Here is a 12378-nt window from a genome sequence, read left to right as displayed (position 1 = left end):
AATAAGCTAACTACATCATAGGCAAGGAACAGGTGCTGTGAAGTATGGGCAGAGCCTTTCATCTTAAGTGACTTAATTTGCAACGCCGGCAGGGAAAGTTACAGAGCCTGTACCGCTGGGCTTCTAATCTCTATTCAGATATAATGTATGCATTGGGGAAAGAAATGAAGCATTATGGCTTAAAACTTCAATATATATTTAAAAGTATTTCATGTGCATGCTTTATCTGCATGCTGCATCCACTTGTCATGTCCCTCACAGACAGAGCTTGAAAACATTGATGCCAGACATGGTTAGTGACCTGTGAACTGTGGAGCTTTGTGCTGCTTCTTTGCCACCGTGTTTATGGTGTCCAGAAGGTCTGCAAGTCCATGTGCAAGGAGTATGTGTTAAAAAGGATGCATATAAATAAATTAATTAAGTAAATAAAATAAATAAATAAATAAATAAATAAACGATAGTTTCTTCGTCTTCACTTATATGCTTTCAGGGGGAGAAGTTACCATTCTTCTCTGAGCAGGAGAATCAGGGACCAACTTGGGTACAAATGGTTTCTGAGACATTTTGTGCATTGGACGCCAGCACTCTAGCACCATCCTGTGGATCCGAGCTTAGATGTAGCTGCAGATTTAGTCTGGTTAAAGGTGAAATGTGATGTGCCTTTCTGAACTGGTTATGGCATGCAGTGTGGTGTCCCGGCACCAATGGATCAGCTAGAGTGGAACAATGGATACCTCTGCGGCTTAGGCTAACTAGGGAGCAAAAAAAGTCTCAAAGACTGGAACAATGATGTTGTGCATTGTCTGTTGGGAATAGTCACATGTGCTGAAGGTTGCAGATGGAAAGCTAGACTTTGGTTTCAAGGAGGCTGAGTATGGACAGTGGGCCAGGCAGAACCTTCAGATCTATTTTCTCATTAGCTCCTTGCCTGTGACTTGCTATTCACTTGGTTTCCATGGATGACGCAACTTGATATTTTGAACCGTTTATCGCTTTGTTCCTTGTCCAGAATAAAGTTAGTTTACCCCTGTCATGTTTTCTGTTTTTACAGAAGCTTTTGAGATGGTTGTACGACATGCAAGAAACTACACTAATACCATGTTCAGAAACTTTTACCGCAACATGGCTGCCAAGGCTTTTAAATTTGTGGGAGAATTTTTTACTGACATCTCTCTGTACATCTTGGGCTCGGACATTAATGTCAATGACATGATAAATGAGTTCTTTGATAGATTGTTCCCTTTAGTCTACCCATACCTAATTCACCCTGGCTTCCCGGATCCTTCACTGGAAATGACCGAGTGTCTCCGGCTAGCAAGGCGGGACCTGAAGGTATTTGGAAATTTCCCCAAGGTCATGATGACACAAGTGTCAAAGTCTCTGCAAGTGACGCGAGTCTTCCTTCAAGCACTCAACCTTGGCATAGAGGTTGTCAACACTACCGACCATTTGAAATTCAGCAAGGATTGTGGGCGGACTCTTTTGAAAATGTGGTACTGTCCCCACTGCCAGGACCTCATGATGGCCAAGCCATGTGCCGGTTTCTGCAATGTGGTCTTGCAAGGGTGCCTCGCCAGTGTGGTAGAGATAGACAGTTACTGGCGAGAATACCTCCAATCTTTGGAAGGATTGGCGAAAGGCATGCGGGGCATCTATGACATGGAGCTCGTGCTTCTCAACCTCTTCTCCTTGATCAGGGACTCGATTCTGTACATGCAGAAGAATGCAGAGAAGCTGGCTGTAACGGTGAGTCCTCCTAGGGTTATTGTGGATAGCCTTGGACATTTTTCTTGAGGGTTGGGTGTCTGTTTTGAATGAGATTCTAGGAAAGGGAAATGCTACTTTAAAAACGGAAGAAAGAAGCAATTTGTGTTATGCGACTGTGTGTGGAATTGTACTTAATGCAAAATATATAATCTCTCTGATTCGTCATTGAATTGCTTGCTGTGAGAGGTTGGATAATTTTGAAGGGGAAAAATATAAATAGTACTGCTTGAGTGAGAGGGTCCTCTGTTTGCTTACGTCAGGGGTAGTCAAACTGCGGCCCTCCAGATGTCCATGGACTACAATTCCCAGGAGCCCCCTGCCAGCATTCGCTGGCAGGGGGCTCCTGGGAATTGTAGTCCATGGACATCTGGAGGGCCGCAGTTTGACTACCCCTGGCTTACGTCACATTTCCCCAGAAGTGACGAATGGGAGAGGGGAGTACAAGACAGCAACCAAAATCCATCAGAAGGCTGATCCTTAGGTAGGGGTGGTGTGTTCTGTCTTTGAGGGGGTCTTTGGTGCAAGAACAGCGGTATATATATGTATGTATGTATGTATGTATGTATGTATGTATGTATGTATGTATGTATGTATGTATGTATGTATGTATGTACATGTATATGTATATTAAAAAATAAAGTAGTTGCAGAGTAGGGCTCTATTAAAAGTGAGCGTAGTGTTCCCCTTGCTGTGTTGTCCAGAGGAAAAGCAGAATATATTTTAATAAATAAATCACAATTAATTTCACAGTACTCTTACCTTTGTAGGAGTTTCTTAGAATCATTCTGCAATACAGACAGATGTATCAGAACTGATTAACTGTGCAGATGTTTTTCTTCTCCCCCGGGGATGCCCCAGGAACAACTGGTGGTGATAATCAGTTCTGATAGACATTTTCATTCTAGCATGATTCCAGGGAACTCTTGGAGTCAGTACTACACAGAAATATAGTACAAACAGAATTCAGCAGATTCGTGGCTGAATGTTCAGCCATGCATTCTAGATTATATTTCTCAGAATTGTGTGCTTGAACAACATGTGTAACCTGAGGGTCCCTCTACAGATGCAGCACCCTCCTGTGGCCATTCTGCCATCTCCAGTGGTCGTCCTTGGGTTTCCAGCTCTTTTCCTTCCCTGTTCTCCTTGTCCATTCCCCTCCTTCAGCCACTGCTGTCTCGGTTCTCCTACACCTTTATTCACTGTTACCTCCTCCACTTGCCTCTGGTGTTCTTCCTCCTCCGTCTTTCCACTCCTTCAGTTTCCCCATTCATGCTCTTTCTTCCTCCTATGCTTCCAACCCCCCTTCCATCTCTATCCTTCCTACTTTTATACCCAGTAACCCTCCGTTTCCCTGTCTCCTGGTTTCCACCCCTGAAGTCTCAAAGGTTTGGCAGCAGCTATTCCCAGCCAAATACTAGGTGCCAACCTGCTGGAGCCATCTGGCCACCCACTGTGAGGAAGGGGCCTTGCTTATCCTACCCTGGGGCAGTTGGAATACTGGATCTCGGCTTGGGGGTTGGGGTGATTCCTTGGGCCATGGGGCCCCATAGTTGGGCAGACTCTGCTGTTCAGGAGCTTCATGTCCCTCTCCTTCAGATGTGTATGGTTGCCTTGCCTCTCCTGCTTCACTGCAGCACCCCTGGCACTTTCTCCAGTATATGCTGCTGGTGGTTGTCGCTTTGGTTGATCACGCTGATGCTTGGGAATGGCCAGTGACCTGGTGGCTTGGTGGTGCAGTGGTTTCTCTCTCTTCTGGGGTCGAGTGGCCTTGGCATCCCCTGCTGGACTCTGATGAGTTGGGGCCTGGGTGGAGCCAGGTCTCCCAGTGTGAGCAGGAGAAGTCCGGGATGCCCAGAGGGAACCCAGACAACATAGTTAGCCACCTTCTGGTTGGCTCTTGGTTATATGCCTTCAAAAGCTAATACCAGTTGTCACTCAGGAGTAGGTGTGGTAGTTGTATTTGGAGGAAGTGTTACACTCAGTGTGAAAAGTCAGGAGACTCCTGCATCAACCTCACACAAAAGAGTTGCAAAACTAGAAAATCTGTTCCCTAAAATTTTGGAAAGCTATGGTGATTTTGGAGTTCACAACTATCACTCCAGGGGGACCAGTGGTCCAAACTTGTACAAATTATTTTGAAATGTCTATACGAATAGTGGGAATGGATAGTAGCATGGTGATAGAACCTATACTGTCAATACACAAAGTTCTAGTACTATCCATAGGTTTTATCCCACACTTGTACTATGGGATCCACTTTAGTAGACTTGGGAAGCTGCCAGCTCTTGGTAGGAAATACTGAGCTAGATGTACTGGTGGTCCACTGTTGGAAGAAGATGGTTTGACAAGCAACTGCAGGGTCCTTCAGATGTCTTTTTGCAAAGAGGAGTAGAAAATCACTTTTAGTCGAAACAAAATGAAGCCATAAAGGGCAATGAAGTATTTCTATCTTACAACCGCTCTTTAATTGCAAGGTATTAGCAGCTGAGGAGGGAGAAAAAGGGCAAGAGATTGTAAGCAAATGACTTTTCTGTTCTGGGATTAATAACTCGTGAACAATTTACTGGTACATTAAAGGTAAACAAAGATTCAAATGGGTAACCAGAGAAGTCTTGATTAAAACTTTTGCAAAGAACAAAGGATATTTCATTGCATTTCAGTTATTTCTCACTGAAATAATATTGCTGAAGGGGATGTGAGCCCCCAAGTAATTGCCAGAGCAGGCCATTGAAGGTTAGCAGATTTAGCCCTGTGGGGCTGTCAACTATAATTATAAGACTTCTTAGTTGATCAATTTGAGCTTATACTATCAGACTAAATCTACATATGTCATAAAGTAAGTTCCTTGGATATTAAATGATTTATACACTCAGTTGTCACAATCTGAAAAGGTACATTTCCCTTCTATGTCTGAGAGGAACTATTTCCCCTTTCTAAGATAGCAGCTGCCCTCTGCTTTTAAAAAAATAAGTACTTACATTAAAAGCTAAAACCTTCAAAAGGAAGGTTCACTGATCAGAAGCATCTCTTTTTAATCACTTAACCTAGCAAATTAATCACACATACCTTGCAATCTTTTAAAAAGAAACTTTGAATTGCAGGCTGTCTATAATTTAGGTGATTCAGGACAAAAGAGTCTCAAATTCCAGTCACATTATGCCATGAAGTTCACTCTAGCAGCCTTGAGTCACTTGGACCGATTATGCACAGAAGGGATAAGCCAGGCCAGCATTCACACGTCAGCAGAGCAAATCTCCACAGATGCACGACATTGCTGACTGTGCTGCCCTATCTGGCCGCAGCCAGTGGCAGCTGGGCGGAAGGTGCCTGGGTTTGCAGAGCCAAGCCTGAGTCCACACCAGAGCAAGGTCAATGTCCAGTCTGTGTCATTATGTACCTAAGCAAACAGAGTCAGGGGCAAGGCGAAGAGTAGTCGAGGGATAGCTAAGGACAGGATCCAGATAAGCATATATTCATCAAAGCCAGTCCAATTCCCAGGAGCATAGTCAAGAGCCGTATGTCAGAAGTCAGGGAAGCTGATAGGGAGTCACAGAAGTTTGCAGAGCCAAGGGAATCCAAGCTGGACGGGAGGGTTTCTGCACAGGTTGCACCCATGCCAACATGCTACTGCAGCCCTGCTAATGAGCTGAGTGATTTCAGCTGGACCATCAATCACTCTCTTCCAAAGCTGCATCAGGTGTGCCTGGTGTACGCTGGCATCGAGCCAGCAGCCTTGCGCTCCTTCGCCATTCCATGGCCACTGCTTGTCCCTTCTGCATCAAGCGCCCAACCAACTCCTCCTCTGGGCTGTTGTCTGACTCTGGCTGTGCTGAGGCTGAGTCTGGGCACACAACCAACTCCTTCCTTTCATTCCCTGCTGGCTCTGCAGTGTGCGTGAAGAAATGTTCAGCCGACACTGGTTGCCCAGATGAGGGATGTGGAACAGCTGTCTCTGGTTGCTGTAGCAATGCCTCAAAGGGCCGAGGGGTGGTGTGTGTCATGGCAGCACTCATTCATTCATTTACGTATACAGTAACAGACCAGGATAGCAGTGCAGCACAAAGAGTCCACTCCCCCATGTAGAAGCCCTGTTGCCCCACAAATGCTCATGCAGTGAGAGCAGAATGCACCTGATTACTCGGTGGCTGAGTTCCGCTGGAGATAACACTTTCCATCAAGTTGCGCTTGTGGTTATCCAGAGCCATCTGGCTACTAAGCGCAATGCTATCCCTGGAGTACTTGGCTCTTTAGAGACCCTCTTATGGGTCCAGTGACACATAGCTATGTTGCATCTCTGTATGGCAGTGGTTCTCAACCTGGGGGTCGGTACCCCTTTGGGGGTCAAAGGACACTTTCAAAGGGGTCGCGGCAGGGCAAGCAGCCTTGCGGGGTAGATCGAATGTTCATCTATCTGGAGCAGCGAAAAAGAGCAAGATCAGCATGGTGGGACAAGAGGCAGAACTGAACTGAGAAACCCCGGGTAAAAAAAAAAAATTATATACAATTATGATCTCCATGCCATTGGTCAGTTTCATTTTAATTTCTGTGAAAGAACACTTGCATAATTTTATGGTTGGGGGTCACCACAGCATGAGGAACTGTATTAAAGGGTCGTGGCATTAGGAAGGTTGAGAACCACTGCTGTATGATCTCATCTCTTTGTCTTTGTTCTTCCCAAGGCAGAAAGCACTTCAGAATACTAAAGACGCAGCTTGTTGTAGGCTTTTATTTAAAAACAACTCGTTTGTTTTGTAACTGCTGTTTTATGCCATGATGCCAAATTGCTTCTGCTGGGTGGTTCCGCTGCTCCAAAGTGATTAGGCTCAGAAACGGATGAGAATGGTCTCAAAGGTTACAACAGTGGGATTGTTAAGAACTTGGCATTTTTTGGCTCTGTATATTCTCTGGCCCTTTCCCTCCCGTGTACCCTGCTAAAAATAAAAAATAACTTTTCTAAAGCTTTCTCTGTGCCCTCCTTCTCCACTTGCAAAGTGTAGAAAGGAAGACCAGATTTTGAAAAGCGCTAATGCACAATCTCTTTTTCGCCTCTCCAAGCTCTGTTTGGCCAACAGAATCGTGTTAATAACTATTTCACCCCCAAGGAAATATGAGTAAGCTTATTCTGTCATCTGCTCACTTGCTCTAGGAGCCTAGGGAATCATATAGAGGGAGCTCTGTTTAAAATGGGGATGTCCGGGCACAGGTTTACAGCCTCACTTGAATGAGGTAAACTATGTATTTTATTTAGTTTATTATTTCTACTTGCCTTTCCTCCCAATGAGGACTCAGAACTACTTATTTTGTTCTCCTCAGTTTTATCCTCACAACAACCTGTTAGATAGGTTAGGCTAGAGTATGTGACTCTTTTTGAAGGTACAGATTCCTTTCTGTATACTTATATAATCAATTTTTGTTTTCTGCTGTTCCTGCAAGCAGCATTGAACAATATCTGAAGTAATCCATTGCATTCTTTATAGGGCTAACCCCTTCAAGGATTGCTGCCTTGTCGTGGCGAAGGGGCTTGCATAACTCAGTGAAACTATGAGCTATGCTGTGCAGGGCCACCCAAGACGGACAGGTCATAGCTGAGAGCTCTGACAAAAGGTGATCCATTGGAGAAGGGAATGGCAAACCACTCCAGTATCTTTGCCATGAAAACTCTATGGACAGTTCCAAAAGGCAAAATGATATGACGCTGAAAGATGAGCCCCTCAGGTCGGAAGGTGTCCAATATGCTACTGGGGATGAGCAGACGGCTAATATGAGTAGCACCAGAATGAATGAAGCAACTGGGCCAAAGCCGAAAGAACACTCAGTTGTGGAGGGAACCGGTTGTGAAAAGACAGTCTGATGCTGTAAAGACTTTTATTCCATAGGAACCTGGAACGTCAGATCCATGATTCAAGGCAAGCTGGACGTGGTCAAACAAGAGATGACAAGACTGAACATCAACATTTTAGGAATCAGTGAACTAAAATGGACAGGAATGGGTGAATTTAATTCAGATGATCATCAGGTATACTACTGTGGTCAAGAATCTCGCAGAAGAAATGGAGTAGCCTTCATTATCAATAAAAGAGTAGGAAAAGCAGTCTTGGGATGCAATCCCCAAAATGACAGAATGATCTCAGTTTGAATCCAAGGCAAACCATTCAATATCACAGTAATCCAGGTCTATGCTTCAACCACTGCTGCTGAAGAGGATGAAATTGAAACTTAAAAACTTTGGCCACCTCATGAGAAGGAAGGACTCCCTGGAGAAGAGCCTAATGCTGGGAGCGATTGAGGGCAAGAGAAGAAGGGGACGACAGAGAATGAGGTGGCTGGATGGAGTCACTGAAGCAGTCGGTGCAAACTTAAATGTACTCCGGGGAATGGTAGAGGACAGGAAGACCTGGAGGATCATTGTCCATGGGGTCGCGATGGGTCGGACACAACTTCGCACCTAACAACAACAACAACAGGTCTAACATAGCAAGACCCCCTTCTCCCAACCTATCTAATAAACATCATGTTTGGCTAAGGTTTCCCTACTCCTTCCAGTCCTCCTTCTATGCTCCTGCTTATATTATGATCAGCCAAAAGTTGAAAAGACAGGCATTTGTTTTCCTTTCTCTTTTTGAGATCCCCCCCCCCAGTTTGTCAAGCCTTGGTAATGTGTTTCTCCTCTAATGTCTTCTATCATTTTTAAAGTCTTAATTCATGAGGATACGGAGGCTGCCCACCTGTTCTGCCTAGTTATGTTTGTTTTGGGGGCTATTTCACATGCTGTGATGTGAAAAAGAGAGCATCGTGACAGCTGATGCTTCTACTTATGCGTGGCTGGGCTGAAGTTTGCTTGAGTCATTAAACCTAAGCCTGGGTTGTACAGTTTCAGGTGGAGCTCATGTGGCCAGTGCTCCTCCCGCAGAAAAGCTTATGGGATATTTCAGGGTGAATCCCGTAGAAGATTTCACGTAGTGTTTGTTGCGTCCTTAAAGCTAGGCATCAAAATAAGGAGGCAGCATTCAAACTGGGGGGACAATTTAATTGAGTTTAGTGATGATAGATAGGACCTTCTGTAACCTTCCTCTTCCTCAAACAGCATGTCATTAATCCTGGAAGTCTTCTCTGAGAGCAGCAGGAGGAGAGGAAGAATGCAGCAGCAGGGAATCTAGTAAAATGCCTCTTTCCTGCTTCCATTCATAGCTTATGTCTGCAGCAGAGGGGGAAAAGTAAATTTCATTTTGTTCCTGTGGCCTTCCATCCTGTAGCTCAGTGGTCTCCAACCTTTCTATCGCCGGGGACTGGGACGCTTGACAATTTTACTGAGGCCGGGGGGGGGGTAGTCTTTTGCCGAGGGACGTCACTCCTTGGGAGGTGGTGGGTTCTCCATCTTTGGGCATTTTTAAACAGAGGCTGGATACCCATTTGACAAAGGGGCTGATACTGCGAAGGCTCAAGGGGGTGGCAGGTTACAGTGGATGAGCGAAAAGGATGTGAACATCCTGCATAGTGCAGGGGGTTGGACTAGATGACCCATGTGACTCCTTCCAACTCTATTATTCTATGATGATTTTATGATTCTATGATTCTGGAGATTTTTATTTAGCTGTGAATCCAAACAAGCAGTGAAGCCAGCAAGGTCGTTTCTTGTTTCTTGAAATTTTGATTACCTTCTACTGTCCAGTAATTAAATGGCTAGGTTTTGTCAATATGCTGAGCTCAAGTTGTTATTTAAATGTGTACACTTGCTATTAAGTTGCTAATAGAGAGACATGGAAGGAGCAAAGCACAATTAAGAAGCTGGGTTATTAGTAGCTTCCTTTCTCCCACTCCAAGCTTTATGATAAGTGCCTTATTAAAGCTGTCGGTGAACAAGTTTAGTAGACTCTAGCTCTCTTCCCAAAAATGATGGACTATAATAATTTAGATAGAATAGCTAATTACTGAATATTGTATTAGGAAAACCTCTTGGTTGGATGGGATTTTTTTACAGCAGTCTGTGGACATAGTTTGAAAGCTTTAAGGATTATTTAATGTCTTGTTTGTGATGGACCTATATGAGTTTGGGTTAAAATTTTAAGGACTTGTCATCGCTGGTACTTAAAGGAGGAAGGGGTCAACATAGCCAGACCAGAGATGGCAGAAGCTGAAAACCAAGAGGAGGAGGTGCATGCATGTCAAGATTTACAGATGAGAGCTTATACAGAGTCACTTCCACCCCTCAGCTCTGATCCAGCAGGTGAGAACCAGCTGCCTGTTTCCAGCCCTCCAAGATCAAAGGCACCATTAGAGAAGCGAAGACTGCAAGTTTAGAGTAGAGCTGCAGGCTGAAAGGAAAAGTACTTGCCTTATAGCTAGAATAGGCTTCAAAGCCTGCTCATAAGAGTGGGAATAGAAAGGGGGGGGGGCTGCGGTGGCATTCCATGCACCCCCGGCCCACTCCCGGCCCCACCCCGCCAAGTCCCCAGCTTCCTTGCGGGCCTTGAAGCAGGTCTGCCGCGTCCCTGACATGGGGGGGTCTGCTCCAAGGCACACAGGGAAGCCTCCCCTGGCTGCCCCCCTCCCCGCCGAGACACCGGCTTCCCTGCGGGCCTTGAAGCAGGGACATGGCAAGGCTGCTTCGAGGCCTGCAGGAAAGCCTCCCCCGGCCAGCCCCCTTCCCTCTGAGACCCAGGCTTCCCTGCGGGCCTCAGAGCAGGCCCGCCACTATATCAGCTGCTTGGTGTCCATAAATTCCCAGGTTACTGGCAGAGAGCTGTCGTCCTTCCCTAGTGGCTTGTTCAGTACCTTGTGGCCTGGGGGGACCTACCACTCCATAACATAGTTTGTGCACTTTCCGTAGAATTTTCTTGGCAAGAAAAACAGGGTGGCTTGCCATTTACTTCCCCATTGCCTCTGCAATTAGCCTGCGGGCTGTGAGCTCTATATTTCATCCCCTTACTATGCTGAGGAATGCAGTAGGACTTCAAGGAGGATCAAAAGAATACGATTACATTAAGATAGATAGTTCTTTTAATTGGACTGGTCTGCAGCCATCCTTAATGCACACAGACTTGCATCTTGCTCTGCCCTTCTTGGATGTCCTTAGTAGGGTTACCACAGGTGGCATTAAAAGGAGACTGCACTTCATATGATGCCAGCATTTCTCCCCGCATATTACTACTCTGCATCTCTATTCTGCCCCAATCCATCATTTAAGCTGCTGAACATGTTTCCTAAAGGACAGTCTCCTAATGGATTGTTCCTGTAGTGCATTTAACCTTTTTAATTCTCTTCTTCATCTGCACTCTGTTGCCATGAAAGTGCCTGAAGGCCACTAATGAACAATAGAATATGATTTGTGTGGGAGGGCAAGCGTAGTAATGTTTGTCCCGTGATCCTGTGCACCTCAAGCTTTCCTCATTAACTGTGCTCTAATTGCTCACACAGAAACTGTGCTGAACTTTCTCTTGTTTCCTCGGCCTTAACTAGGCCAAATGGATGTTCATTCCCACCAAGCATCTGTGTACCATGCTATTGTGTACGAGTACAGTGGGTCTGCCCTGACCTGAACAGCCCAAGCTAACCTGATAGTATCTTACCTTCAAGCTAAGCATGGTTGGCTCTTGGGTAGTACTTGAATGGGAAACTATTAAGGAAGTCTAGAGATCTCTATGCAAAAGCAGACAAAGGCAAACCAATGCTGTTCATCTCTTGCCTTGAAAACCCTATAAGGTCTCCATAAGCAGTCTGGGACTTGGTGGTCCTTCCCATTTCCACCACAGTTGGTTTGGGGGTGCTTGCAGGGTGATTGGTACTTCAGACTCTCTTCAAAGATATGAACCTTCTTGATCATTTTAGATGCATCCTTGTAAAGTGGGAAAATGGCTTTTGAAACTTAAAAATAAGCCAGCGATATCGGTATGGGCATTCCGGCTCCACCAGCATGCAAGTAATGATTGTAAGAAACAATCCAGTACGTGTAGCCATCAAGATGCCCGTTTCCTACTCCGGCATTGTGAAGACGCTGGAAATGATCTGCGCACCCTTTCCTGCTTCACCTTTAAACTAATCATGTGCAGGCTCGTACATTGCTCCTGGTAATGTATAGATCAAGAAATGGGAATTGGGAACAGAGAAAGATTGCTTTTGAACATCTCAAGCAAGCGCCACCAGAAGAATCCTGTATCAGCCAGTGTTTTGAGTGGTGCTTTCCTCTCCTTATTGGTATGTGTGGATATATAAATGGCAGGACTCATACTTGGTATGCAGAGGGCCCTAACTTCAACCTCTGGCCGTCTCCCTTCAACAGAATTGTAGGTAGCAGGTATGGTGGGGGGGGGGGGAACCTGGAGAGCTCCTGCCAGTTGGAGCAGAGCAGTCTGGCTTGTTGGAAAGCTGCTTCAGAGTGTATTGAAAATGATCTTCTTAAGGTGTTAGAAAGCTTTGAGCTTTCCTTAGGCTTCTTCTATATTCCTCGACTGCCACAGGTGAGGGAGGCTTCAGGAGACGAATGCCTGAAGGCACAGTGATAGAAGGTTTCATTCCCTGACACCTATGATGCACCTCCATGCTGGAAAAAATTAGGTTTAATTTGGCCTAGTGCTGATGGAGGCTGAGCTACTTTTCTTTAATGTAGCCCTCATA

At 45.4% G+C, this 12378-nt stretch overlaps 1 protein-coding gene across 8 annotated transcripts in view; it reads left to right on the top strand.

Moving 5' to 3' along the window:
- GPC3 (glypican 3) overlaps nucleotides 1-12378 on the top strand; it is a 131710-nt gene that overhangs the window by 58961 nt on the left and 60371 nt on the right. For all 8 annotated transcript variants that reach the window (XR_013226247.1, XR_013226246.1, XM_077308278.1 and 5 more), the window contains exon 3: nucleotides 1052-1746. Coding sequence is in view for 6 of the 8 variants with exons in the window: in XM_077308278.1 (XP_077164393.1) it covers nucleotides 1052-1746 (695 nt within the window). In the remaining 2 variants the exon portion in view is untranslated. The remainder of the gene's footprint in view (nucleotides 1-1051; nucleotides 1747-12378) is intronic.

This window comes from Paroedura picta, chromosome 13 (genome assembly GCF_049243985.1).
Source record: "Paroedura picta isolate Pp20150507F chromosome 13, Ppicta_v3.0, whole genome shotgun sequence".
NCBI lineage: Eukaryota > Metazoa > Chordata > Lepidosauria > Squamata > Gekkonidae > Paroedura > Paroedura picta.
This window is presented reverse-complemented; position numbering and strand designations above follow the sequence as displayed.